Below are 27,157 nucleotides of genomic sequence, written 5' to 3' on the forward strand. Positions count from 1 at the left end.
CGAACCGGAAGTCTTATGATAACATTAGTCATGAAAAATCGCAACAAGCCACCTCTAAACTGCAAACGTCATGTTGACAATTCATGTGCATTTATCATTATCAATCATATAGGAGCGTTTGTGTTCCAAATATAATTGCGGTTAAATTATTTAACCACGACGACAATTCGATTTGCATTTAAAAAATAAAAATGTTAAAACATTAAACTTTGCAAGTTGTGTATTGTTAAATATATTTTAAAATTTTTGGGATCCTGCTGAAAAATTAAAATAGGTTGCTAGTCTTGTAGCGTATTGTAATGGTAAAGTTTTAGAACGCTCGTAAGGGGCCCGGGGCCCTACTCTACTCGGAGTACTCGGTTTTTTGTTTTGATTTATTTGACACCTCGCGTCGCATCAATTTTTGTAAAGTTTTATTATATTATAATAAGATTGTAATGTTTTGTAATCTGTTTTACATAACAAAGTTGTATGTATTATAAATTAAGATCCTATTATGCCTCCTAAAAGTAGTCAACAAGTTAAGAAATCATTATGGGTGGAGTGCGAACACTGTGGGAGAAGTATAACCTCCAACGATAAGAATACTCACGTGGAATCTAAATGCGAGAAAAACCAAGTGAAGTGTCCATATGTGGAAGATGGGAAGCTCTTCACTTGGCTGGAGCGGGCTGGCTCTCCACCGGAGGGTACGCCTAAGGACGCTGTGTTTGTACATCCGTCTGCTGGGTTTCTCATAGGTGCTGTGATTGGAGGGCCTTTAGAGTTGAGCAGGCAGGGAGCGCCAAAACTGGTGAAGCGTATGTGGCCGTCTAAAGCTTCGGCACCAGCTGCCGTTATTCTGCCCGCTGCTGGTAAGTGGTGTATTCTTGATATTTCTTATTAATAGAATGCTTTGTTGACTACTGGGTGATTAATTATTCGAATTGTCCGGATAGGGATCAAATAAATTTATTTATTATTTCTACTCTTTTTTTCATAATTTATAATTCGTTTATTGTCTGTTGAACATGGGTATATACAATGATGGAACATAATGATATGGAATCACCATGGTCTTGCCATTAGGCGTACAAACAGTTAAACTTATAACTACTTACTACTACTTAAAACATAAGTCATGCAAATTACAATATATTTACATATAAGTTAACAAAAGCGGTCTCATATGTAATATTACGCTATAATGTTAAAATTTGTCACAGAGGTACTCTTGAATGGAGTAGTAGGCTTTTTTTTGATAAAAAGTCATGCAAAATTTTCTTAAAATGTTGTAAATTATTACAGTCTAAGATGGATTTTGGGAGTTTATTATATAATTTGGGTGCCATTCCATATACACTTTTGGAAAGTAAGGCCGTTTTATATGGTTTCGCGTATATTTCTCCTTGATGTCTAATGCTATTAAGTTTTGTATATTGATTGTTAAGTTTTACGTGTATAGCTACTTCATAGATGAAAAGGCAAGGCAAAGTTAATATTTGATGTTTTGTGTACAGGGGTTTACATGGCTCTAAAGGTTTTTTATAACATGCTGCTCTAAGACATTTCTTTTGTGCTCTAAAAGCTCTTTCTCTATCTGTGGAGTTTCCCCAGAATATAACTCCATACCGTAAAGTGGACGTTACATATGCGTGATACGCTGTAAGCACAGTAGCCTGATTAGCTACTTTCCTTAGGTTATATAAAGCGTAGGAATATTGGTCTAGTTTACTACATACTATATCGATTTGATTCTTCCATGTCAATTTATTGTCTAAATGTAATCCTAAAAAGCGCGTCATTTCAGTTTCGTCAATCTGTGTATTCTTATAATTAATATTTAAATCAATTGTGTTATTAACTCTTTGTCTAAAATGCATTATTTTTGTTTTAGATAGATTAATTTTTAAATTATTTTTGTCCATCCATACAATTATTCGTTCAAGCGTTCTATTAATGTTCAATTGGTACGTCTCTAAATCTGAATCTTCTCCTGAGATAATTACTGTGCTGTCATCAGCAAAGAGTATCATAGGATAGTCAACGGCTAGTGGGAGGTCATTAATATATACGTTGAACAGTAAGGGACCTAAAACGCTACCCTGTGGTACCCCGCGTATTATTTCTTGTGTATCTGATGACAACGTTAGTTCAGTTTTACTATCTAAGCATATTCTATTCACTTGAGTAATTTGTTTCCGATTACTTAAATAGGATTTGATCAAATCGTGGGCGTTACCTCGTATACCATATCTGTATAGCTTCTTTAACAATAATTCATGGTCGACGAAGTCAAAAGCCTTCGTCGTATCCATGTATACTGCGCATACCGGTATTATTTTGTCTACTTTTGCCATAATTATCTGTAGTAATTCATATATAGCCATGTTTATTGATTTGTTTTTCCGAAACCCTTTCTGTTCTTTAGCAAATAAGTCATTCTTTTCAAAGTACGAACTAATATTATTATAAATAACTTTTTCAAAAACTTTTGAAAATATTGGTAATAACGCTATCGGTCGATAATTATTAATATCCAGTTTATCACCTTTTTTATAGAGGGGTTTAATAATAGATGTTTTCAACCTGTCTGGAAATACTCCTTTTTCAATGCATAAGTTTATTATGAAAGCCAAAGGTTTCGAGATAACGTGCTTTACTCTTTTAATGACCTTGGTTGTTAGCCCATCGATTCCTGTTCTATGTGTATTTTTTAATGAATCTATAATTATACGGATGTCATCGCAATTTATTATTATTTCTATTATTATTATATTGATTACTATTATTCTTTAAATTCGGCTTGTCGTTATTATTATTATTATTTGTATCTCCTTGGATATCACGGGCCTATGCATCCCGGTCTTTTGATAGGCTTGCGTGGGGATATAAATCCAACACGTAGAGGCCCCTTGGAGAGCTTTAATGTCATGTAGAACGCCTGCTGGAACCCGTTCACAGGCGCAACAATAGACACCCATGAACCGGTCGCAGCAGGCATTGGGACTATTGTAGAAAAAGTGAACAGTATACCGGTCTATGGATTGAAGTTTGGGTGGACAATGAGACTGGGCTATTGTAAAGAAGTCCGGACACCTGCCATAACAATGTTAAAACACGTTATCGAGGCAGGTGGTGACTTGCCGCTGACTAGATGGGCCCCTGAAACTGCCGTCGTGAAGACGACCAGGAGCAACACCGGTGTGAGCGGCTCAGGGGTGTCGAGAGGTGTGCGCCGCTTTCTACCCAGTGGCTGTTACCAGCCACTGTGCCAACTCGCGTCTTATGCATCTTTCACTTCCACCCCTGGAGCATATAGCTCTTACGACTCCCCTCTGGACGGCCAATGAAGGCAAGCCAGAGCTGAGAGTCCTGCGGGTCCCCTTGGGGTCCACTCCGACCGACGAAGACACGCCGGAGACGGAGACCCTGACCGACTCTCTGGAGCACTCGGGTCCGTGGGGTCGTCACTCCCCAACAGCTCGCCACAAGCTGCCCTATTATTATTATTATTACGAGCCTATTGTGTCCCACTGCTGGGCAAAGGCCTCCCCCCTCTTCTTCCACTCCTCCCGGTTTTGAGCTACATCTGGCCAGTCGCTCAAAAAGGAGTCCAAGTTATCCCGCCATCGCCGACGAGGTCTGCCGGATCCCCGGTTTGACTCATGGGGCACCCACTCTGTGGTTATTTTGGCCCACAAGTCATTCGGCATGCGGCAGACATGACCAGCCCAGTCCCACTTTAACTTGTCCGCTTTCCGAGCTACATCTATTATTTGGGTTTTAGAGCGCAGCGTGGTGTTCCGGATGCGATCCCCGAGTTTCACACCTAATATGCTGCGCTCCATACCTCTCTGACAAAACCCCGAGTTTGGACTTCTGAGCTTCCGTCAAAGACCAAGTCTGAGCACCGTAGGTGAGGACTGGAAGTATGCACATGTCCATGAGCCTACGTTTGAGTGATAGAGGTAGGTCTCCCTTCATGAGGTGTTTCATGGACCAATAGCTCTTCCAGGCGTTCTCGGTCCGTCTGTCGACCTCTTTTTCTTGTCGCGCCTGGAAAGAGACTATTTGGCCCAAATAAAGGTATTCATGGACATATGCAATGTGTTCTCCGTTTACCTCAATCCTACGTTTTGTGCTGTTAGTCATGACTTTGGTCTTTGACATATTCATCTTCAGTCCAACCTCGAGGCTTGCGTAGCTAAGGTCTTCTAGCATATGATGTAGTATTCAAATCGTTATTAGTATTCAAATGTGTTTGGTTGATAAAATTACTATTAAACGCCTCAGCTAGATCTTTCGGATTTGTGATAACTTTGCCAACTTTTATTTTTTCGATAGTCTCCTTTGGGCGTCTAGTTTTCGGGTTGTTGATAATTTGCCAGGTTGCTTTTGATTTATTTGCAGAATTCTGTATGTAATGGTCGTTTTGCGATTTTTGTGTTAACAATATGATGTTTTTCAATTGACGGGAGTAACGCTGAAAGTTCTTTTTATTCTTTATGTCTGGCTGCAATCTATATTTCCAGAGGTCTCGCTTTTTCTTACAACATTTTTTTATACCTTTACTTATACATCTAGGGCGACTGTGCGAGGTTACTTTAATTTTTTTGAAAGGAAAACACATATTGTAAAATAGTGTGATTTCGTCCATGAAATAATTAAATGCTATATTGGGATCATCTGTCATATAAACGTCATTAAAACTGAGTATTTCTACGCACTCTACAAACTTAGACAAATTTTCTTCACTATAATCTCTCTTCACAATATACCAGTTAGAAAATCTACATGTTCTTTTGACCGGGCATCGCATTAACTGTGCTGTGTGATCAGAGATAGCCAATTCTAACACCTCTGTTTTAGTTCCGGGTACATTGTGTAGGATATTATCTATACAGGTGTTACTACCAAGCCGTGTCGGCTCTAGTACTCCTATTTTTAGATTGAAGCTCTCTAAGAGGCTTTTAAATAGAATAGATTGTTTCGTTCTTTGTAACAGGTCTATATTAAAATCACCGCAAACGATAACTTTTTTGTTTTTGTAACAGACTTTGGTTAGAATATTATGTAATTTATTTAGAAATAAGTCTAATCTTGATAAATTATTATTAGGTATTCTATATACACAAATTACTATTACCTTATGTTCTACTAGTTCTATACCCGAACATTCAATAATATTTGAGATGGAGGCTTGGGCAATATCTGGTAAAACTACATATTTATGAGTATTTCTAACTAGTATGAATGTCCTCCATTCCTGTTATGTCTTGAGTAATGTGCAGCTAATTGATAATTACAAACAGCGAGATGTACCTCGTCACCAGTTTTCATATTATGTTCCGTGATTATGCATCACGTCTACAAGCCTATTCGATTCCATTAATGTTTGTAAAATAGTTTATTATTACGGATGACAGCGTATTTTCCGCTTTCGCGGGCATTGCGGAGACAGTCTCTTAGTTGTTGTCTATACTTTAGAGCGTGTCCATCTAGGACTTCCGAAATGGAATATCCTGTATTCCTAAATGCGCTAGAATTTTTCATGATGTAATTTTTCATGCGTCTACTTATCAGCTCGATGACAAGAGGACGGCGGTTTCCTCGTTTTCCGATTCGCTTTACACTTTCAATAAACCCGTTTATGTTAATATTTAACAAGTCGTAAAACATGTTATTGAGTCGGTAACATATGTCATCCTCGTTTTCATTGCAAAACTCATCCAAGCCATATAAAACGATTGTCCTGTGATTGTTATGATAATTAACATTGACCGTTTGATTCAGACGATTCTGTAATTCTTGTAGCTGTGTTTTAATGACTTTATTTTCCTGTTGTAACATATTTATTTGAGCGGTTGTTTCTTGCAATTGCAGTTCCAGAAGATCTTGGCGACTAGTGAGCTGTAAGCTCTGTTGGTTGAATTCGTGCTTGAGCTGATTGACTGTGCTGTTTATTTCTGATATAATTATCCCCTTCAGTTCATTTATAATTGAAATGTTGTTATTTCTAAGCTTAACATCTAATAGAGCGCCGATTTGTTCTAAGCTGTCGCCGGTCATGCTGCAGTTTTGAAAGCGCCGTTGGGACAGTTGGAAGTTCTGAGTGTCGCCCGAGTGGGTAAGGTTGGTGTGGTCCATATGTAATAAATGATCTGTAGACATGTTTGTTTCATTCAGGAATGTATTATCCAGTTGATTGTGCTCCGGATTGATAATATGTTTGCGTCGGGATGTGACATTTGTGCAGATGGCGCAGCGCCAGTCGCGTTTCATTTCATAGTTTGCTCTCATAAAAACGGCTGTGGTTATATTCAGGCATTTGTAATGATAATTTTCTTTACAAGATATACAACTCAATAACTCCGAGGTGTTGGCGATAATTATACCACATTCGGAACAGTTCATTATTATTTTGCGTAAATTACTTATTAAATCGATGGTATATAATCGATTTGCAGTTTCTGAACGAACACTGTTTTATTTTTTCTACTGGTATCATTAATTTTGCTTTTGCGGTTGGTAGTAGTGCACGCCTGTCAAGCGTGACGTCCAATCAGAAATGAGTATGGCATATACGTAAGATTTGTTGTCAAACTTCGAAGTAAAACGGTCAGTTGTTGATTCTTACCGGGATCCAATTTTGATGTAAATCCGTCTATTGAAATCCTTTGGCTATTAAAACTTTGAAATACACCAACACTGTTTTTTATATGATTTTACATATTGATTTCGAATAAAAAGTCGCAGAGCTCCGAGTACTTTGTGTATGCTAGCCTGGGGTTGCCAGCTGTAGCTGAATGATTTAGCCCAATCAAATAGGGGTCTAATTCTTCTCAATGAGGGCTAACGCGTATGAATTCGCCGCTAGGGGCGCTAGTGTAGATGGTGGTCTTTTCCATAGTTCGAAATGTCAAATGTCACTTGTCACTTCAATGACTGACAGCTGTTCTTTAGTCTTTTGGACCACCATCAACAGAGGCGCCAACTGGTGAGCAAAAAAACGATAGCCCTCATTCAATTCAAAAAATCTTTTCTATCTGTGGCTCACTGTTTCTATGTCACTATTGTCACTACCTTTTTTGCTATTCTCTAGTTGTAAGTTTTATCTATCTATCTATAATTATATTCTATGAAATAAAATAAATTGAGTGGTTTACAAGTTAACACACTCACTGCGGCACTTTCAACTGGGCCAGACTTGATACAAGGTTATTGCCACTGCAAATGTGTTAAATGATTTTATATTAAAATATTTCGTTCTAAATTTCTACCTAAAACTGATATACCTATGGTTATTACACAAATCATGCAATAAATAAGACAGGAGAGACAAGGACTATTAAAGTCAGAGACGCGTTATTATATTTTGGAAGCAATGGAGACTACCAGTATGGAAATTAATATGTATTATAAATTAAACGAATGCTCTAAAGAAAATGTACAACATATATATTGAATCGAAATAGTTAGGTAATCTGACACAACTGTTAAAAAAACATTGTTGCTTAGCAACCATCATTCTGTGTGAAGAATGAGGTTTTAATACTTTCCCTCAACAATGTGTGTAAGGCCGATTCTTTTTCTCAGCAGAACAAGCCTTGGTCTTGGCATTGGTTTTGTAAACATGTCTGCCAGTTGGTCCGTTGTGGATATCCTTTCCACAGTTAATTGTCCATCGAGAACCTTTTCTCTTACGAAGAAGTGTCTAATCCGTATGTGTTTGGTTCTTTTGTGGAACTCGGGATTATAGGCAAGGCGAACAGCAGCCTCGTTATCAACGAAGAGAGTCGGAATCTCCTTGATCTGTGTTAGTTGGCTGAATATTCTCTGGAGCCAAATTAATTCTTTTGTAGCTTCACTGGCTGCAACAATCTCAGCTTCAGTTGTAGAGATTGAGACTGATGGTTGTCTTTGACTCAGCCACGAAACAGCGCCTCTCGCGTATAAACAAGTCACACCAGTAGTCGATCGTCCTGTTGTCTGATCTCCTCCATGGTCAGCATCACTATACCCAACAATAAAGTCTTCGGGATGGTTTGATTTGTACTTTATACCGAAACCGCTTGTTCCCTTTAAGTATCTAAAAATATTTTTGACCATGAGCCAATCCGACTCGTCAGGGTTCTCAAGTTTTCTAGATGCGATCCCAACCGCATATGCTATATCTGGACGAGTTCCTACCATCAGGTACGTCAGAGCACCTACTGCTTCTCGATATGGAAAGTCCTTTTTCCGTTCTACTACTTTCCCTGTTTCAGTAGTCAGTGTCACTGATTCCTTTTGAATGGGAGTTGATAGGGGATTACAGTCAGCCATATGAAACCTCTCTAGAATTTTCTTAGTGTAAAATTCCTGTTTTATGCTGATAGATCCATCGTCATCTTGTATAATTTCTAAACCTAAGTAGTAGGATGCAGGTTTTGTAGTTATCTTCAACCTTTTTTGCAAGTCTTTTAGAAATTCGTTAGTAACTTCTGCATCTGTAGCAGCAACTAGCCCATCATCCACATACAAAGTTATAAGAAGCTTCTTTCCATTCATCTTCTTAACAAATAGGCAACTGTCTGCATCACTCTGTGTGAAGCCTAAATCTAAAAGAATTTCAGCGAAGCATGAGTTCCAACAGCGTGGTGCTTGTTTCAGACCATATAAACTTCGTTTTAGCTTCCAGACTTTCTTTGAGCTATCATTGAAGCCATCTGGCTGATCCATGTATATGTCTTCTTGAAGTTTTCCATACAGGAATGCTGTTGAGACGTCGAATTGCGTGAGTACCAGTCTTTCCTTAGCCGCAACGCTTATGAGCGCTCTTATTGTTGCCATCCTTGCGACAGGACTGAATGTTTGGTCATAATCAACACCTTTTCGCTGCTTAAAGCCTTTTACCACAAGGCGCGCTTTAAATTTATCTACAGAGCCATCAGGGTTTCTCTTGATTCTATACACCCATTTTGAAGAGAGCGCCTTTCTATTTGATGGTAGTTCACTGAGCGTCCACACATCGTTTTCTTTTAAAGATGCTAACTCCTTTTTCATGGCATCCTCCCATTTTTCTCTCAGAGGGCTCTTTATAGCCTCTCTGTAAGACTGAGGATCTGTAAAAGTGTCAATATTACATACATAGTCGTCGAATTTCTCTGGAGGTCGAAGGGTCGATCTTCGTCTTAAGTCGTATCTGGCCTGTACCGTATCAGAGTTTACGGAGTCAAAGAATGCTTCTCCCTCTGGTTCTTCTTCAACAGGAACAGACGCAGACGCGATTGGATTCATCTCCTCAGCTGATGCTTCGTCGTCAGCTGTCATGGATCCTTCTGGTCTTTCCTCATAAAGCTCTAGATGTTCACCAGCGCTTAGCGAATCTTCGACTTCTTGTCTTTCATCGTTTAGACATGGAATTTCACCGACTCTTATCGAATCTTCGACTTCATTTTCCTCCCTAAATTCGAACGGCGATATATTTTCTTGGCGATATATTGGTAAGTCGTTTGGTACTGGTACACCAAAGTTTAATGTTGGACGGTGTTCTGGTGACACTATCTTTATCTCCAGTTCATTGGATTTCAAATCTCTAGATTTCTGTTGAACTTTAATCTCAGTTTTCTCTGTTGAGCGGCTTTTCCTCAAATATGACATCGCGAGATCGTATAAGCCTATATTTGTTGTTTTCTATTGCTGCCCATATACGATAACCGTCATCATTATCGTATCCGACGAGTCTTCCTTTAAGTGCTTTCTTCGAAAGTTTCTGTCTCTTTTGTTTTGGAATGTGAGCATAACACATGCTGCCAATTATCTTTAAGTGGGATATTTTTGGCTTCTTACCATTCCATATTTCAAACGGCGACTTATTTTCGACTTTGGAGGGGCCCGTTCTATTAATGACGTATGTCACCGTGTTCACGATCTCTGTCCAAAGCGCTTGAGGGAAACCTTCGCCGCTGTACATGATCGTTCTTGCTGCTTCGACTAAAGTACGATTGTCGCGTTCACAGCAAGCGTTTTGCTCCGGCGTGTATGGCATTGTCAGCCTCTGTTTGATTCCATTCTTAGCAAGAATCTCTCTGACATCTTTATTGTCATATTCACCGCCATTGTCACTTAAAAGCGTCTTTATTGCGTGACCAGCATTGCGTGCTTCTAAAATCATTTGTTCAAGTTTCTGTTTTACTTCAGACTTGGCTCTCATAAAGTATATCAGACGATATCCAGAGTAATCGTCACGAAACAGAACGAAATAACGTAAATTTGTGATAGAGTTGGGAAATGGTCCGCACACGTCGCTATGAATTAGCTCACCTGGCTGTGATGCTCTAGTTCTCGTACCAAATTTCTGTCTGTGCGATTTACCAAATATGCAGCTTTCACATAAAGTATCATCTATGGGAAGCTCTATCCCTAATTCTCGTTTCACAAACGTTCTAATATGCCGCTTATTCTGGTGGGCAAATCTCTCATGGTAAAGTTGAGTCTCTGTTGTTAGATAGGCCACCATCTTCTTTGGTATGATATTTTTGACATCTAATTTATAGAGACCACCACATTTTTGTCGTCTTCCGATAGCCTTGACATTTCCATTGATAGATATACTGCAATTTTGAGTTGTAGATATAAACTTGCTATCGGGATTCTTATCGTGAGCCGCTAGGACCGAGAATAGATTTTTCTGGATACCTGGAATATACCATACATCTTGTAATGTGACAGTAGAGACTTTATCATTGACATTTGCTTCTAAGACTACCGATCCTTTTCCTTTGGCTTGTAAAACATGACCATTGGCTGTTGTAACGGTATGCGTGTCATCAAAGTTATGAAAAGTTGTGAACAAGTCACCTCTATTAGTAATATGGCTGGTGGCACCATTATCTACGTACCAATTGTCCTTGTCGTGCTCAACGGCTGATACTTCTTCCTGCACCAGCATAACTGTCATATTTACCACTGACGCTTGGGAAGTAGATGGCGTACTTTCGCCCTTCTGTGCATTGCTGTTCTTCGGAGGTTTGCCATCTCGTATCCATTTTTGACAGTTCTTTACGCGATGACCGATTTTTGAACAGTAATTACATTTAATCTTCTTATCTTTGTTCTTCTTATCAATTACTCGTACATTATTCGAGTGAGCAACTAATGCTTCTTGTTCAGGTACGGAATTACCTTTGATTGATCTTTCGTAAGCACAAAGATGATTTGTTAAACTCTCTATTGTTCTATCTGCTTTCGGAACCAAGAGCCAGCTACTTTTAAATGATGAATATTCCTCGCTTAGTGTGTCAAGAATTTTACAGATCAAGAGGAGTTCGGGTAACTCATTTTCATCTTTTTTCAAATCTTGATTAAGTTCGGACCAAATATTCTTTAATTTACTCATATGCGTCGCTATGTCATCTTCTGAGTTCCGTTTGAATCCGAAGAAGCTCATGCATAAGTTATAGCTTTTATCTTCACTAGTCCCGTCAAACAATCTGTGGAGTTCTAACCAGACTTCTCGAGCAGTGTTGTACCGCATGACTTTTTGAAGAGTATCATCAGTCATGTTGCTTGTTAAGAGGAGCAAAGCACTACAGTCAGCCTTCGTATAGGTAGCAAGCTGGTCTCCTGCCCCCGCTGCCGCTGCTGCTTCCTCTACATGAGCGGGCTTCGTTAATTTACCTTCGACAACATCCAACGCATTTGGAATGCTCCTTAAGGCGATACATATTTTATATTTCCAAGTTGACCAATTACTTTTGCCTTCGAGATTTCCGATCAACAATTTTGTAGTCGTTAAATTATGATCCATTATGCTTGGCACATCACCTATTAAAGTCAGAGACGCGTTATTATATTTTGGAAGCAATGGAGACTACCAGTATGGAAATTAATACGTATTATAAATTAAACGAATGCTCTAAAGAAAATGTACAACATATATATTGAATCGAAATAGTTAGGTAATCTGACACAACTGTTAGAAAAACATTGTTGCTTAGCAACCATCATTCTGTGTGAAGAATGAGGTTTTAATAAGGACAACAATATATATAATAGATAATTATATATAAATATGTACATGTATACATAAAAAAACATCTATAACTCAGTAACAGAGCCATGACAAAGACAAATAAATGCTGTAGCTGTTGTTTTATAATTGATAAATGTTGGTGAAGTAATATACAATACATTTTCAGATCTTTCTGGAGCTTGGTGCAAGGACAGCATAAAGGATGTAACAGTGTCAGTACTTGAAGGCCAGATCCCCAATGCCAGCTATGTAACTGTTAGGATAAAAAACCACAAGACAGACACTGATATTTGTGACATATTGAAACACCATTTTTACAACCACTTTATCAGTGTTGGTACCATTTTAGTGTACTATTACTTTGGTAAGAAGTTACAAATAGAGGTATTAAGTGTAACATGTAATGAACAAAATGATAAGTTTATTACAAATTGGTTTGTTCTCAAAGATAGCACCATATGGTTTATGGAAAAGGAAATTGTACAGAAAGTTAAGAAAAAACCAGTAGCATTAGGAGGTGTTGGTGATATACTAGAAGAAATACAAACATTTATACAGATATCCTTCAACACTGAGGGGTTTGCTTCTAATTTTCAGCCAACCAGAGGTCTTTTGCTCTATGGGCACTCTGGTATAGGTAAGACAGCCTTGTGTAAATATCTAATAGATACAATGAATTGTTTTCATGTAGAAATTAATGGGCCAGCCATATTTAGTAAATACTTTGGTGAAACTGAAGGTACTATGAGGTCTTTGTTTGACAAAGCAATACAAAATGAACCAGGTATTGTTTTTGTTGATGAAATTGAAACTATTTGCCCAAGGCGAACTTCAAGTAGCACGGAGCAGGAGAGAAGAATTACTTCTGCTTTTGTAGCACTCTTAGACAGCTTGCATGAAGAAAATCACAGAGTTTTCATATTAGCTACAACTAGAAAACCTGACGCAATTGACCCTATGCTAAGAAGGTTTGGCAGACTGGATAAAGAAATAGAAATACCAGTTCCAGATAGAGTAAGAAGAAAAGATATTTTAAGGAGTATGCTTGTAAATATACCTAACAAGGTATCAATACATGATATTGAGTCCATTTCAGATTTGGCCCATGGGTATGTGGCAGCTGACATAGTAAACCTCTGTACACAAGCATCCCTAAAGTGTGTAAAAAGGTCTGGTGAAGCTATTGAGAAGACTGATTTAGTAGCAGCACTCACTATAGTAAGACCTAGTGCCATGAGAGAATTATTGATTGAAGTGCCAAATGTAAGGTGGACTGATATAGGAGGTCAAGATGACTTGAAACTTAAGTTACGACAAGCTGTTGAGTGGCCCCTCAAGCATGCTGAAAGTTTCCGTCGCCTGGGGATTCGTCCGCCAGGTGGCGTTCTCCTTTACGGACCTCCTGGTTGTTCTAAAACTATGATCGCAAAAGCGCTAGCAACTGAAAGTGGACTTAATTTCCTGTCTATAAAAGGTCCAGAGTTATTTTCTAAGTGGGTGGGAGAATCGGAAAAAGCCGTACGGGATTTGTTTACAAAAGCGCGGCAAGTAGCCCCATCGATTATATTTTTTGATGAAATGGACGCCATAGGGGGCGAAAGAGGAGCAGGAGAGGGTGTGCATGAGAGAGTACTAGCTCAGTTGCTGACAGAATTGGATGGGGTGGTGCCTTTGAATTCCGTGACAATATTAGCTGCTACAAATCGTCCTGACAGGATGGACCGAGCCTTACTTCGACCAGGGCGATTAGACAGATTAATCTATGTTCCTTTACCAGATTTTGAAACAAGATTACAAATTATAGAGTTAAAGATTGAGAAAATGAGTACTATGGAAGTAAACACACATAGCTTAGCAGTTAGAACTGGAGGTTTTTCTGGGGCCGAGCTCCAGGCTTTGTGCCACGAGGCGGCCTTGAAAGCTCTGGAGAAAGACTTGGATTGTCCTGCAGTCACTATGGAGCATTTCGAGAACGTTTTGAAGGACTTCAAGCCTAGAACGCCAGAAACATTATTGAAGGTTTATGAAGAGTTTGCCTTGGGGCAAAAGTCTGGATAATGAGTTCCTGTGTTCTTTAGTTGCCTATACTGCACCCCGAGCACTTGTACGAAGGTATAAGATATGTCAATGTCACGCGACAATAAGATAAGACTACCAGTCTCATTCTAACTGTATTAATTAGAAAGAGGGGCTGTTCATCTTGCGTGCTAGATGCCGTCACTCGTACTAGGGGTTTTGGACCAAGGATGTAGTTTCCACAAAACTTGATCTTATAATTATAAGTGATGTTATAACTGTTGTTAGCAATGAATTATTATTTTATTAATATTTTGAGTGTATATGATATATCTACAGTAAATGGCAGTTGTTTAAAATGTAAAATAATGTGGTTCAAGTTCAAGAAAAGCCTATTTACTATCAAGTAATTTATTTAACATGTAAGAAATCTTAAAACTATTTGAATATAAATAATACAATCATTCTGTTTATTATTAACTTACTCAATTTAGCGGATAAAGTGAATAATTTACTAATACCCAGCTAGATATAAATTTGCCTGCAATTATAATGTAAACTCCATTGCAATTTAATAGGTATATTGCTGCAGGTTACATCACAGGCAATCTTTATAAAAATAATCACATTTAAGAAAACCCTTTACGAAAGTATTTTTTTACATAGGTACAGCGATATTTACGACTGCGTAAATAAAAATCGCTATTTATGAACAGTCAATTGTTGTTTCATTATACTACTCATTATTATGGAAGATTTTATCAACTTTAAAAAACTATATAAAACATATAACCTCATGTTCGTTCAGGAGTCTTTATCTCACACAAATGCCGATGGACGAATTCCAACTATATTTTGTAGTTACTATGTTTATAGCGTTTTTTGAAGTATATAATGTCTATCTAGAAAAATTGTATCTATAGACACACACTGACAACAATCCTAAAATATATTTTGGGATTCATTTGGTTCAAGGTAGGGATCTTATTTAAATCAAATTTAAATGCATAGTGTCATTTACACGATTGAGACCGAATTATTATCTCACCTTATATTTTAAACATCCACGTCAATATACTTCAGTGATACCAAGTCTTGTCTATAGGCTTCAGACCATTCATAGTTTTCCCCTTTAAGGTTTGAAGGATTCTTTATCTGGTGTTTTACCAGAAAGTGTCTATCAGAGGACACCGCAGTAGGATAAAATACAAACCATCTCGCGCTTCGCTCCTTTCTGAGATTACGTAAAAATAAATACATTAGTGAAAACGAGGTCAATTTTACTACTATCTTGGTGGTTGTTAGTTGTTACGATTTCCACTATTTCACAATCCTTATACATTCCGCTGTTGGGCTCCCTGCTTCTTTTTTTGGAAAAAAAAAACTATTCCACATTTCAAGTATAAATAGCAAAGATTCATTGGATTTTTGGTAATTGTATACAAATTTATTCACTACTGATATAAAATAAATAAAATAATTATACAATCATCATGATTAATATACAACAAGGAAGTAAGCAGACATGATGATGATGAACCTCAGAACAGAAGGAACAGTGATATTTACAAGATTGCACTATAATTCTATAAATGAGGTTTTGCCTACTAATGTGAGCACACATTCGACAGCAATCAGATTGTGTACCTACATTTTGTATGAAAATTCTATACAAAGTAGATACACGCATTACCATTGCTTTTGAATGCATTCACATAAAACACGTCCGGAGGCTCTACCAGTCGCACATTCCGCTGGCCTTTTTGTCACTCGCCTTGGGATTTGACTCGAGCTAAAGCGTTATCGAAGTTCGTGGTGGTAGAACTAAGAGCGATGACAACGCACTGCGTATCAATGTGAACTTACATGGTCTATTGCCGCTACAGTGGCGGACATAACGAATAATGTATTATGACTCAAAGCCAGGGACCGGCCCGCTATCCCTTATCCGGGTTTTATAAGGGTATTGCATAAGGCTTAACTCACCATACCCTTTGCCAGACGAAACCCTTCATTTTGCTTTTAAAAACCCTTATATTCGTGTACACACATTTGTGTAATCGGTAGCCCAAATACCCTTACAAAACCCTTATCATCCGCTCACCAACACCTTGCATATTGCTTATAAGGGTTAGCCTTATAAAGGGCTTCCCCTTTAGCATATAAGCGTGCTAATTTAAGTCGTCTACCTCGTTCATAAAGCACACATTACTTCGAATCCGAGCGATCGTCGGCGGCGACGGCGGCGTTCTTTGACTAGGCACGTATTTTCTTTCCTTTTCATACACTAGCGTAGATATATACTAATCCTGTCTCTTTCACGCAAAGGGAAACCTTTATAAAAAACGCTTAAAGATAAGGGTAACCCTTATTAAGGGCTAGCCTTATTTTTGGTTAGCTTTTCAATAAGGGTTAGTCAAAGGTAGGGGTATGAATGGGCTTGTAGATCAAAAGGGAAAGTCTTTCAATGTGTTAGCCGTGTTTAAGGGACGCCCATTGAAAGGGTTGTCCGGTCCCTGCGTCAAAGCACCCTCAGAATTAGCGTCAAATACAGCAACGCTACCTACTGAAATGTTATCATTAGAGGTGGTTTTCCATTTTGCTCTAAACCAATGGCGACGTGGTGGCCTAGACGCGGAGTATCTCAGCGTGGCGGTTGTAGCAGATGGCGATCCAGTCGGGCTGCGTGGCGCCCCACTGGATCTGGTTGACCTCGCCCTCGGCCGCCGTGTACGCGAGGATGGGGTCCTCGATGGCGCGCGGCATCTGCTGGATGTCCCAGATCAGCGCCTGGTGGTCGTCGCCCGCCGTGCAGATGTGGCATGAGCTACAACAAAACTTGATGTTACGACGTCGCGACGAACGAAAACTCTAATGCTCAACAATTTTCAGCTAATATTATAACCGGAACCAGGGGGGCGAAACTTAAAAGGGGGGTACCTTATACATGGAAGCTAGCGCCGTCGGCATCAGATTCCCAACAAAATTTCCTCACCGGATGGTTCCAAAGAAATCAAACAGATGGTGTCACCGCGGAAAAATATGTTTACTCCTTAATCTGTGGTGTCTTAAAAAACTCGCATCCAGGCCATAATTGTTAAACAGAAAAAAAAAACTTTGTCTTTCCATTTTTAACCATAGACCTAGCATTACATAGACCAGCTATACGCGTGCGCCCGTAAGGGATAGACATAGATGACGTCATAAACGTGGGGATACCATATTGGTAAAAATTACCCCAATATTTGATATCACGTTGGGGCGATTACCCTGGAGGCAAAGTTAGCTTGTTTGACGGTATTAAAAAATTGTTAAATAAAATGTCAATGGGCCGTTCTTTTTAGGCGTATAAACAATGAAATACCTCCTATAATTCGCGCAGGTGGTACAAAACTAAACATGTTTAGTAAATAAAACGTAAAATAAAATGTATTATGGGTTTTAATTTAAAGAAATCACAAATCGCAATCACACCAATTAATGTACACCACATTTAATCTTCACAACATTTGTTTATTTATACAATATAAAGGAAGAAAAGACAGAACATCTATTTGTAAGAAAATTAAAAGAAACCCTTATTAACAAGAGCTATTACACTGTCGACGAATATTTAAATGATAAGTTTTAAGATGTAATAAGATTACAATTTAACATTTTTATTTGTATTAGGTATAAGTTAGGTTAAGTAATATTGCTATGCCCTTGCAGGGCTCATGTTTGAAACCACTCATTGTTATTTGATACCCATATGTACGTTCAACATGAATGCAAATAAAGAACTTGAACTATTTTTTGGAATTTTAGAAGTACGAAAAAACTTCGAGGTCAAAATTACCCATAAAATTATGATATTTTCATCTGGTATCCCTAACACGATTGTTATGCAGCTAAATTAAGAAGAAGTTTAAAAATGGCTGACCTCAGACTCCTACCTACGTACGTAATTTGGGCGGATAATTTTACAAATAATGTTTTGTTAATTTGCGTAAATAATTGTGATATTTTTATTGAAATCGTATGATTCTACATTGCTTTTAATGTAACGTAATTTTACGATGTTATTCTCACATATTGCGTTAAGAGGAAGGTGTAAAATACCGTACTTACGTGTGATAGGTTATGATCTCATATTTTTGCTCAGAGCGGCTATTACAGCCGATTACAGAACAATTCACCAGTATTTTATCAAAGTTCAAGCATTCAAAACGCTAACCATCACTATATTTTATAAGAGAAAGCACAATTTCATACAAAACAACGATAATTAAACAAGCAACGAACAAACATGACATGTCACGTACTTATTTGTTTGCCACAACCTCGGTTGTGGCAGCGGTGGAAAAGTGAAACTATGACAAGGACAAACAATAACAGCGCTTTCTCTGCTACTCCTACTGAAAGATACATAAGACTATCCCGTTCGGTCATTTTCCCCCACTCCTCATGACCGATCCAGTTATACTAGATTCATGTTTTTAACACAAATTCCGTTTCAAGTATAACACGTTTAATTTTTTTTGTTATTAAGGTACCTCACATTTTTTTTATAGTTTTAATATAATTTAATTTATATGAACATAATATAATCGTTTTTATTAACAACAAGTAACTAAATAGTTTCATTTCACCAAGTGCCCTACGTGAAACGAAACATTAAAAAAAGTCATAGTAACCGTCAAACTATAAACGTCAAACAGAAAATTTAAATTTTTTGAATTTTAATTAATAATTTAGGTATAATCACTATAAATTGTTGAAAATGAGTGCGCCTGGGAGAAAGAAACGATTTTGCCTCTTCGACTTTGCGAATTAAAACAATATCACTCCGAAACGCGTTAATGCTTCGTGGCTCGTGCTAACTAGTTACATTATTTACGTCCCAGTTTTAAAAGTGGATTTATATTATTTCTAACTAATTTACTATAAGTGCTAACCGTAGAAAATATCTTTTGGTCATTATGCATGCAAGTAATGAAAAATAAACGACATTTTTACACATCGTGTTTTTACTTTTGCGATTAAAATATTGTTTCGTGATACCATTTATAAAAGACTGGTATAGTAAATATAAAACACGCCGTTCGCTTCCTGAGTATTCAGATAGACTAGCAGCATATAATTTACAATCACTATCGTCCCGACGTGATATTGTCGATCTGGTTACACTTCATAAAATTGTGCATGGTGGTCTCGACAGTAACCTCATGGATTATGTTTCCATCAGAGCCAACAGTAAGAGAACACGGAACCTCAAATTGTTTGCCATGCCTACGGTTCCTAATAACAATGTATCCAGTAATGCGCCCGTCTTTAGAATGTGTCGTTTATATAATAACTTAGATATTGATTTTGATATTTTGAGTTTTTCATTACCTAAGTTCAAAAATGTTTTGCTGTCTCAAAATTTGTAAGTAAATACTTATTATCTTGCCGTGCTAACAATTTATTGTGTTTTTACTATGAACTTTAATAACAGAAGATTTTATAGTCAAATTAGTATTTAGCTTAATAATTATTCCACGATAATGTAGTGTACAATTGTAATCGTAATGTAAGTAATGTGTAAGTTGCTTATGTAAGAAATATTTTACAATGTTGTTTGCCTGCATTATGTTATTGTACCTATCAAAAAAAAAAATCGTCACTGAATGTGAATAGGTATTACATATTGGCGCCTTTTTCCTTGACCGTGTGCACTACAATAAGGTGTATTCATTTTTCACGTGATTGCTTTGCAATAAGGTGAAATAATGGAAACCTCATTGTAGTTCACTGTAAACGGTCAAGGAAAAAGGCGCCATAGTTTTTATTAGTATGCATGTGTGCCACGCACACATACGTAAAGGTTAGTTGATCCAGTATCCGCTTGGGGCGTTTGTGTAGACGTTTTTTGACATTTGCTCGCGAGTTGGCTCTCTTTTACTATACATATACTATTATACTCTTTGACCGGAACTCTATTTTCAACTCCCTCTGCTTGTAATATTAGTTGTAAATTATTATAGCAATACATTTTTCGTCAGTAGCGACACTTGTGACATGTGGTGTCAAGTAGCGGTACTTATAATTCCACTACTTGACGTTAGATGTCGACTACGAAATAACTCGCGTTTTGGGAAGAATTCTTGTTGAGTTGCATTCCAATTTAGCTCGAGCCTGCTGTGTGCAACATTTTTTCGGGAACAATTGCTATTTTACCTTTGTTGCTAAAGAAGAGACGCTTTCCACATATATTTCCGTACATTGACCCGCCTGTTGCTATCTCTATTGCACGCGCATAATTATATTGCTGTCAAACTCGCACAGTGACATTGACAACTGGGACCATGGGCGGGACAGCAATATAATTATGCGCGCGCAATAGAGATAGAAACAGGCGGGTCAATGTACAGATATCTATGTGGAAAGCGTCTTTGCGTTAGACAAACTTAGCCCTAGATATTTTCTCAAATGTTATTGTTCTCTTTCCTTCATACCGCAAATATCGCGGAACATGTTACGAAAACCTAATATGGGCGTCGACCCTAAGCAGATATAACTACTCAAAATGACTGTTACCGTTTTCAAAAAGTATATGCGGATACACACCTGTGCGGCGCCCACGCGATACCGTTGACGCACGCTCGGTGGTTGTTGAGGCGCGCCACGGGCGTACAGGGCACGCGCACGTCCAGGATGATGACCTCGCACGCGTCCATAGCCACCGTGGCCAGGTAGTTCGGGTCCTGCTTGTTCCACGCCAGCCGCAGCAGCGGCGTGTGCTGCGGGTCCTGCGGCAGGACAACAATACCAGATCGTATTTGGAGTTTTATATATCAACAGTTAAACCACAGCTGTTGGTTAATTTGTAATTTGTACCTATAGAGTAAGTTGATGAACGTTAATTACCTCGTATATGATGGTGGAGTGCTCGAGGTGGCGCAGGTCGAACATGCGCACGGAGCCGTCGGCGCCCACCGACGCGAACATGTCGCGCCCGCCGCCCGCGCGGCTGAACGCGATGTCGTACACTTCCTGAAACGATATAACATTTATTATTAGCTGGCTCTACACTAGGTGTTCGTAAAATCAGCCAGACAAAGTCAGCCTTAGGCCTTGTGTCAAAAATCAAATAGATAAAGGCATCATTATCTAAGCACAAACTGAAACCTACGGTGGATAAAAGAATGATTAGCTACTACAACTAGAAAATTATGAAATTAAATTATTTTGGCATTACATTCTTTTCATAAAAGGCTAACAAATCAAGGACCTCAAATATGTATTGGACACTGCACATACCTTGTCATGAGCTATCAACTGTGTTTTCACATGTCCCGACACCTCATTAACTCTTCCCAGCACCTGTCCCGTCTCCAGCCCCCATATAGTGCATGTGGTGTCAATGCTGCTCGTCCCAATGAGGTTTGGATCAACCTCATTCCAATCAAAAGAGGTAAGTGGGGCGCAGAAATCAGAGTTCTTGTTGTTATTCAGGACACACTCAAAGAGAGTGTAGGGTTCTCCTGCGCGCCATATTCTGAGATAGTCGCCTAGAATTTTATATAATTTTTGTAAAAACTTTGGTGCCATATCATATCATAGAACTTAGAAGAATTAATAGTCAATAGCCGGGTCCACACAGCGAGCATACGCGCGAGGCGCGAAGAAATTTCCTCGCGCGTATGCTTGCTGTGTGGACCCGGCTAATTTATTTATTTATTTAATCTTTATTGCACAAAAGAAAAAAAACCTTACAGTACAAAAGGCGGACTTAATGCCATAAGGCATTCTCTCTACCAGTCAACCATAAGGCTAAGCAGAGAGATTGTGGGCTAATGACTGTTTACTAGGGATACTATTAGGGAATAAAAAATTGTTAATAGATAAAGCATTTTTAAATAGGTATCTAGTAAACAAATATTGTATTATTTGTATTACAGAGAAAGATAATATAAAGCTTCTTAAGTTGCTGATAGACCAAAATTTTCCTAAATGCAGATAGATAATAAAATAGTCCTTACCGCTGGTGGCCAGAAGGTCTGGGTATTGCCCCTTGCTGTCAGGGATCCACATTATCTTGGTGGTGGGGTATGGATGGTCAAACGTCGATTTCGGACCAAACTCACTTGTCTCCTCATCCAGCGATATGATTTGCACCTGAAATAGTAGAGTTGGTTCACAAATGTGACGTGTTCAAGCAAACTGTACCTATTGCATTGTTAGTTATGTGGCAGTGATTTTCAATTGCATCTTTATGGCACTGACAACCAAAAACAAATTAATATTTGGTTGATTGCGAACAAAACTTAGACCTTTGCTATGCTTCGGTCAATAAAATTCAGCAACTACTTTTTATTATGTTTGTCTTGTTGCAACACTGTAAAATGTAAACTCCAAAACTCTTCAAGTACTTTCTTCCAGGATACGTTTTCCCGCCTTTATCATTAAAATACAGTAAATACACGATGATACATGTTGAATCTATAGGATGTTTTGATTATTCGGCAATTATTGAAAATTTGTTTGCAAACAATTGCCTTTTAAATTGTTTGTTCCTATGGAATTGCCTGGGAAGCAGTTGCCTGTAGCTGCTAATGTATGTATTTGAAGCGTTTTCGAATGGCTAGTTATAATTTTATAGATGAACCAAATAATTCGACCGAATAGTGGTACTCGGCAAACTCCAAATTCTGCCCAACTAAGTTAAATAATTTTCTGGACAGACCAAACAACACTAATTAAGACAAATGTGCCACTATGTAGTTTATGAGGGATACTTCATATTTATTTAAATGTGGATATTAAACACATGGCTCCATCATTACATACCTTATTATTATATTCTTCCACAAAGCTGCCTAAGGCTAAGCGGAATCTTTTGTCTGGCCGTACTGACCAGTTCATGGAGTAAAGTGGCCATGGTGCTTGGTATCTGAAAATATAAATATTAAGTATAGCTATCTAATCTAATGATTTAATTGGATGAAGTTGGGTAGTATAATTGAAACAATTACATTTCTCAGATTACTATGCCTTTTTTTCTGAATTAGTCATAGACAGGTATTGTTTTTATTATTCTGGTTGATTTCAATTTAGGACATCTAGGTCAACAGAAATAAATTGACTAGGTTATGTGGATCCACTTACTTGTAAATTTCCTTGCGTTTTGTACTAGAACTTGTCGTACTGGAACTGCTGTGTGGCATCGACATCTTGATATAGATGTCTTGATGCTAAATATGAAATTAATAAAACAGTAGGTTTCAAAAATGTGCACCAGATAAATTCTTGGTAATTAACACGAACATGGGCTTGGAACTTGCATTATTAACTGTTATTAATATATTCTGTTAGAAACTTGCGTCGTAAATTTGATTTAGTTTACGAGTTACGATTAAGATAGGGTAAAAAAATCATTGAATCGAATGTATTATAATAGTTAAGCCTTCTTTAATAGTAAACGGAAATTGTTTACTTACCAGTTGCTAAGTACGGTGTATGAGTCACGGGAAACCCTCTTTAGTTATTATTTACAATTTATTTCATATGAAAAACAAACAAGCATTTGCCTGAAATTGTCGATAATGCATACCAAAGAGCATATAATCACTACGTTCTATGCATACGCGATACGCGATTGCAAGAATTGCACATTGTTTGGTTATATTATACTCTACGTTATACATTGTTCATAAATGCTTCAGTTATAAAACATACCTTCTTGCTTGGTAATAAGGACTTATGTATTGTCAGCGGCACAAAAAAGACTTATAAAATAATGAAACTAGCTGTTTGAAGTCGTTTTTGACGTATTTGACATTTAAAAATGTTGCTATAGTAAAAAAAAGGCGTCTCGATTCATAAGCAACGGAATGGTGGTCTGTAAAGTCCGGATTTACATTCGCGTGCGAGACACGAGCCGAGCCGCGCCACGAGACGCGAGTGTAAACCATGAATCTAGTATAACATGGATCGGTCATGAGGGGTGGGGCGAAATGACCGAACGGGATAGTCTTATGTATCTTTCAGTAGTAGTGACAGAGAGCAATATATTACTTTTTGTCTTTGTCATAGTTTCACTTTTCCACCGCTGCCACAACCGAAATTGTGGCAAACAAATAAGTACGTGACATGTCATGCTTGTTCGTTGCTTGTTTAATTATTGTTGTTTTCTATGAAATTGTGCTTTCTCTTATAAAACATAGTGATGGTTAGCGTTTTGAATTGATAAAATAATGGTGAATTGTTCTGTAATCGGCTGTAATAGCCGCTCTGAGCAAAAATATGAGAACATAACCTTTCACACATAAGTACGGTATTTTACACCTTCCTCTTAACGCAATATGTGAGAATAACATCGTAAAATTACGTTAGACTCAAAGCAATGTAGAATCAAACGATTTCAATAAAAATATCACAATTATTTACGCAAATTAACAAAACATTATTTGTAAAATTATCCGCCCAAATTACGTAGGTTGTTTGTGATAATATGTCAGCTACTCAGACGATCGAGTCTGAGGTCAGCCGTTTTTAATCTTCTTCTTAATTTAGCTGCATAACAATCATGTTAGGGATACCAGATGAAAGTATCATAATTTTATGGGTAATTTTGACCTCGAAGTTTTTTCGTATTTCTAATTCCAAAAAATAAAATAAACAAATGTTGTGAAGATTAAATGTGGTGTACATTAATTGGTGTGAATAATGTGATTGTGATTTGTGATTTCATAAAATTAAAACTCATAACACATTTTATTTTACGTTTTATTTACTAAACATGTTTAGTTTTGTACCACCTGCGCTAATTATAGGAGGTATTTCATTGTTCATACGCCTAAAAAGAACGGCCCATTGACATTTTATTCATCAATTTTAATACCGTCAAACTTTGCCTCCAGGGTAATCGCCCCAACGTGATATCAAATATTGGGGTAATTTTTACCAATATGGTATCCCCACGTTTATGACGTCATCTATGTCTATCCCTTACGGGCGCACGCGGTAGGCCGCATCTATGTAATGCTAGGTCTATGGTGTAAACGGTGGGCTCGTGGCTCGTCTCTCTCCCTCCCTCTACCCTCGAGCCAAGAGCTCAACGTTTACACTCGCGGCTCGGCTCGTAGCTCGCACGCAGTGAAAGAACATGGGTCAAAATCATAAAAACAATTAATGCAAATAAAAAAAATCATTTATCCATATTTAAATACATTTTATCGTATTTTTATAAATCTTCATTTTTAGTTTTAAAGTGTGTCGACAGATGGCAGTGAATTTACTGGGGTTACAAAATTTACCTACTATGACAGTACCGCTCTAGTATAAGTTACTCTATGGTTGCACGAAACCGTCTGTCACCGTTAAAGCGTTCGCTAAATTTTATTGCATAGGAAATTTCATACTTTACTGTTGTTTAACGTTAATTGGTCTGTTAAATGTAGTTGGTGCAACTGGGCCACAGTCTGGTGACAGACAGACGGACAGTGGAGTCTTAGTAATAGGGTCCCGTTGTTACCCTTTGGGTACGGAACCCTAATAAAACATGACCTGTTAGAGGACTTACGTATTTGCATTTCAAAGTTCTGATTTAATATTTAGGGATATGTTGTTTAGCTGTGTATAAGCAATTAATCTCAGTTATTGCAAACTACCTACCTAAACAATTTATACTCGTACTACACGAGTCATAAGTAGTGCCAAATCTCCAGCAAAATGATTTAGGAGTAAATACTAATTATATGCGGCCTAGTTATAGGACGAAAAGCAACTAGTGGCGACACTGTCGTGTCGTGTGTTGGTACAAATGCAAATGTGTAGTACTTGCCAGATCGACCTTATCAATTCAACACACGTGCAAAGCCCGGTTAAGGACATCGCTTTCTTTCTTACGTCAACACTTGCTTATGAACTAGTGATATAATTATTTGCGCAATGACTGCTTACCTTTAAATGTAATGTGACTATTAGGTGACATTAAAACAAATTTGTTTTACCTATTTATTTTTAGCACTACACTACTAAAGGACATAATTAATACTCACATAACTCACATTTCAGGCAAATCAATCAAAAATCCCTGTGTTCATCCCGGTTGCATTCTCAACTACCTACTGCTTAGAAGAAGTCGAATTGGTCGAGTCGGTTGAATTGATTTTAATTATTTTTAGCCAGATCGTGGTCAGAAGTGAAGGCGGCGCCGCAATCGAGTTTTTAGGGCCGATATAGATTTAACATTCGATTAATTCGAGATTACAAATTACTCCTCCTGCATCTTGCTCTTACTATCTGAACAGATTCTAATTATTGTGTGATGAAAAAGTGCGTGTTCAGTTTATTTTGTGCACATCTATCGTTTATTATTGCCTCTGCCAGTTCTGCAATCTGCCGCTGCTGACTGTACTAACCTATTGTATAGGTATTGGTGCGAGCGAGATGCGCTACCAGTTGGTATCATATCAATAACTGATTTCTAAACTTTGAATTCCACGCACGATGGATATATAATATTTTTGTATGACACACGTAATAAGTTTGAACATTTATTTTCTTTCGGATGTCTTTCATTTGAGTCGTGACAATACTTGTCATATTGTTAAATTTCATTCAAATGTACATTAACACAAAATAGTACCTAGGTAGGTATAAGCCAATCTTTAAAATAACACGCCACCAATATATATGTATATACAGTCAGCAATACTATTCGCTTAGAACCTTTGCATACAAACTTCTATAAAGGGCCTGCAGGGGGCGTACCTTCTCTCTGCAGCTGACTGCATGCTACATGTATCATACACTTTACGATTATGATGAAGTAGAAATAGGTACTAAACTTTAACCTGTGACTCTATGGTCAAAATTAGGAGTGAATAATATGAAGAACAAAACTAATAAGTACCTATTAAAAAACTGCGACAGTCAACACGTTAGCGTCAGGGGGTTGACCCGGCTGACCTCTCACTAGTCTCACTGATCAGATTAGGTCAACAATGGAGCGGGAACCTTGACCGAAGGTCAGGAGTAATAATTAGCAAGAAAGGTTGACCATTGGCTTAAGAGATTGTACCAAGCTACGAAGCGTGGAAACTTGCGGTAGTCAATAGAAGTGAGAACAATTAAATTAGAGCCGGAAACGACATACAAGAATAGTTCATTTGC

At 37.9% G+C, this 27,157-nt stretch overlaps 2 protein-coding genes across 3 annotated transcripts; one reads left to right on the top strand and one right to left on the bottom strand.

Moving 5' to 3' along the window:
• Positions 1–372: 372 nt before the first annotated feature.
• On the top strand, positions 373–14,478 carry LOC134741543 (ATPase family gene 2 protein homolog A). Its single transcript, XM_063674370.1, has 2 exons — positions 373–854; positions 12,165–14,478. The coding sequence occupies exons 1-2, from the start codon at positions 497–499 to the stop codon at positions 14,054–14,056; spliced, it is 2,250 nt and encodes a 749-aa protein (XP_063530440.1). The 5' UTR covers positions 373–496; the 3' UTR covers positions 14,057–14,478.
• A 67-nt stretch (positions 14,479–14,545) lies between these two features.
• Positions 14,546–23,628, bottom strand: LOC134741553 (DDB1- and CUL4-associated factor 7). Of its 2 annotated transcripts, none has more exons than XM_063674382.1 (8): positions 23,479–23,628; positions 23,147–23,232; positions 22,829–22,931; positions 22,021–22,156; positions 21,299–21,549; positions 20,906–21,031; positions 20,606–20,787; positions 14,546–16,841 (listed from the first exon to the last, which is right to left on the bottom strand). In XM_063674382.1, the coding sequence occupies exons 2-8, from the start codon at positions 23,209–23,211 to the stop codon at positions 16,643–16,645; spliced, it is 1,062 nt and encodes a 353-aa protein (XP_063530452.1). In that variant the 5' UTR covers positions 23,212–23,232; positions 23,479–23,628; the 3' UTR covers positions 14,546–16,642. The 2 variants fall into 2 exon arrangements, with proteins under 2 accessions (XP_063530452.1, XP_063530459.1); XM_063674389.1 differs by having other exon boundaries at positions 23,147–23,225; positions 23,479–23,585.
• Between the last annotated feature and the right edge of the window lie 3,529 nt (positions 23,629–27,157).

Source organism: Cydia strobilella, chromosome 1 (assembly GCF_947568885.1).
Source record: "Cydia strobilella chromosome 1, ilCydStro3.1, whole genome shotgun sequence".
NCBI lineage: Eukaryota > Metazoa > Arthropoda > Insecta > Lepidoptera > Tortricidae > Cydia > Cydia strobilella.

Bases quoted from the DNA above. Each gene is read 5' to 3' on its own strand.
- LOC134741543 (XM_063674370.1), top strand. From the start codon at position 497: ATGCCTCCTAAAAGTAGTCAACAAGTTAAGAAATCATTATGGGTGGAG. The intron at 855-12,164 runs GTAAGTGGTGTA...ATACATTTTCAG, and splicing joins CGTTATTCTGCCCGCTGCTG to ATCTTTCTGGAGCTTGGTGC.
- LOC134741553 (XM_063674382.1), bottom strand. From the start codon at position 23,211: ATGTCGATGCCACACAGCAGTTCCAGTACGACAAGTTCTAGTACAAAA. The intron at 21,032-21,298 runs GTATGTGCAGTG...ATATCGTTTCAG, and splicing joins AGTTGATAGCTCATGACAAG to GAAGTGTACGACATCGCGTT. The intron at 20,788-20,905 runs GTAATTAACGTT...GTCCTGCCGCAG, and splicing joins ACTCCACCATCATATACGAG to GACCCGCAGCACACGCCGCT.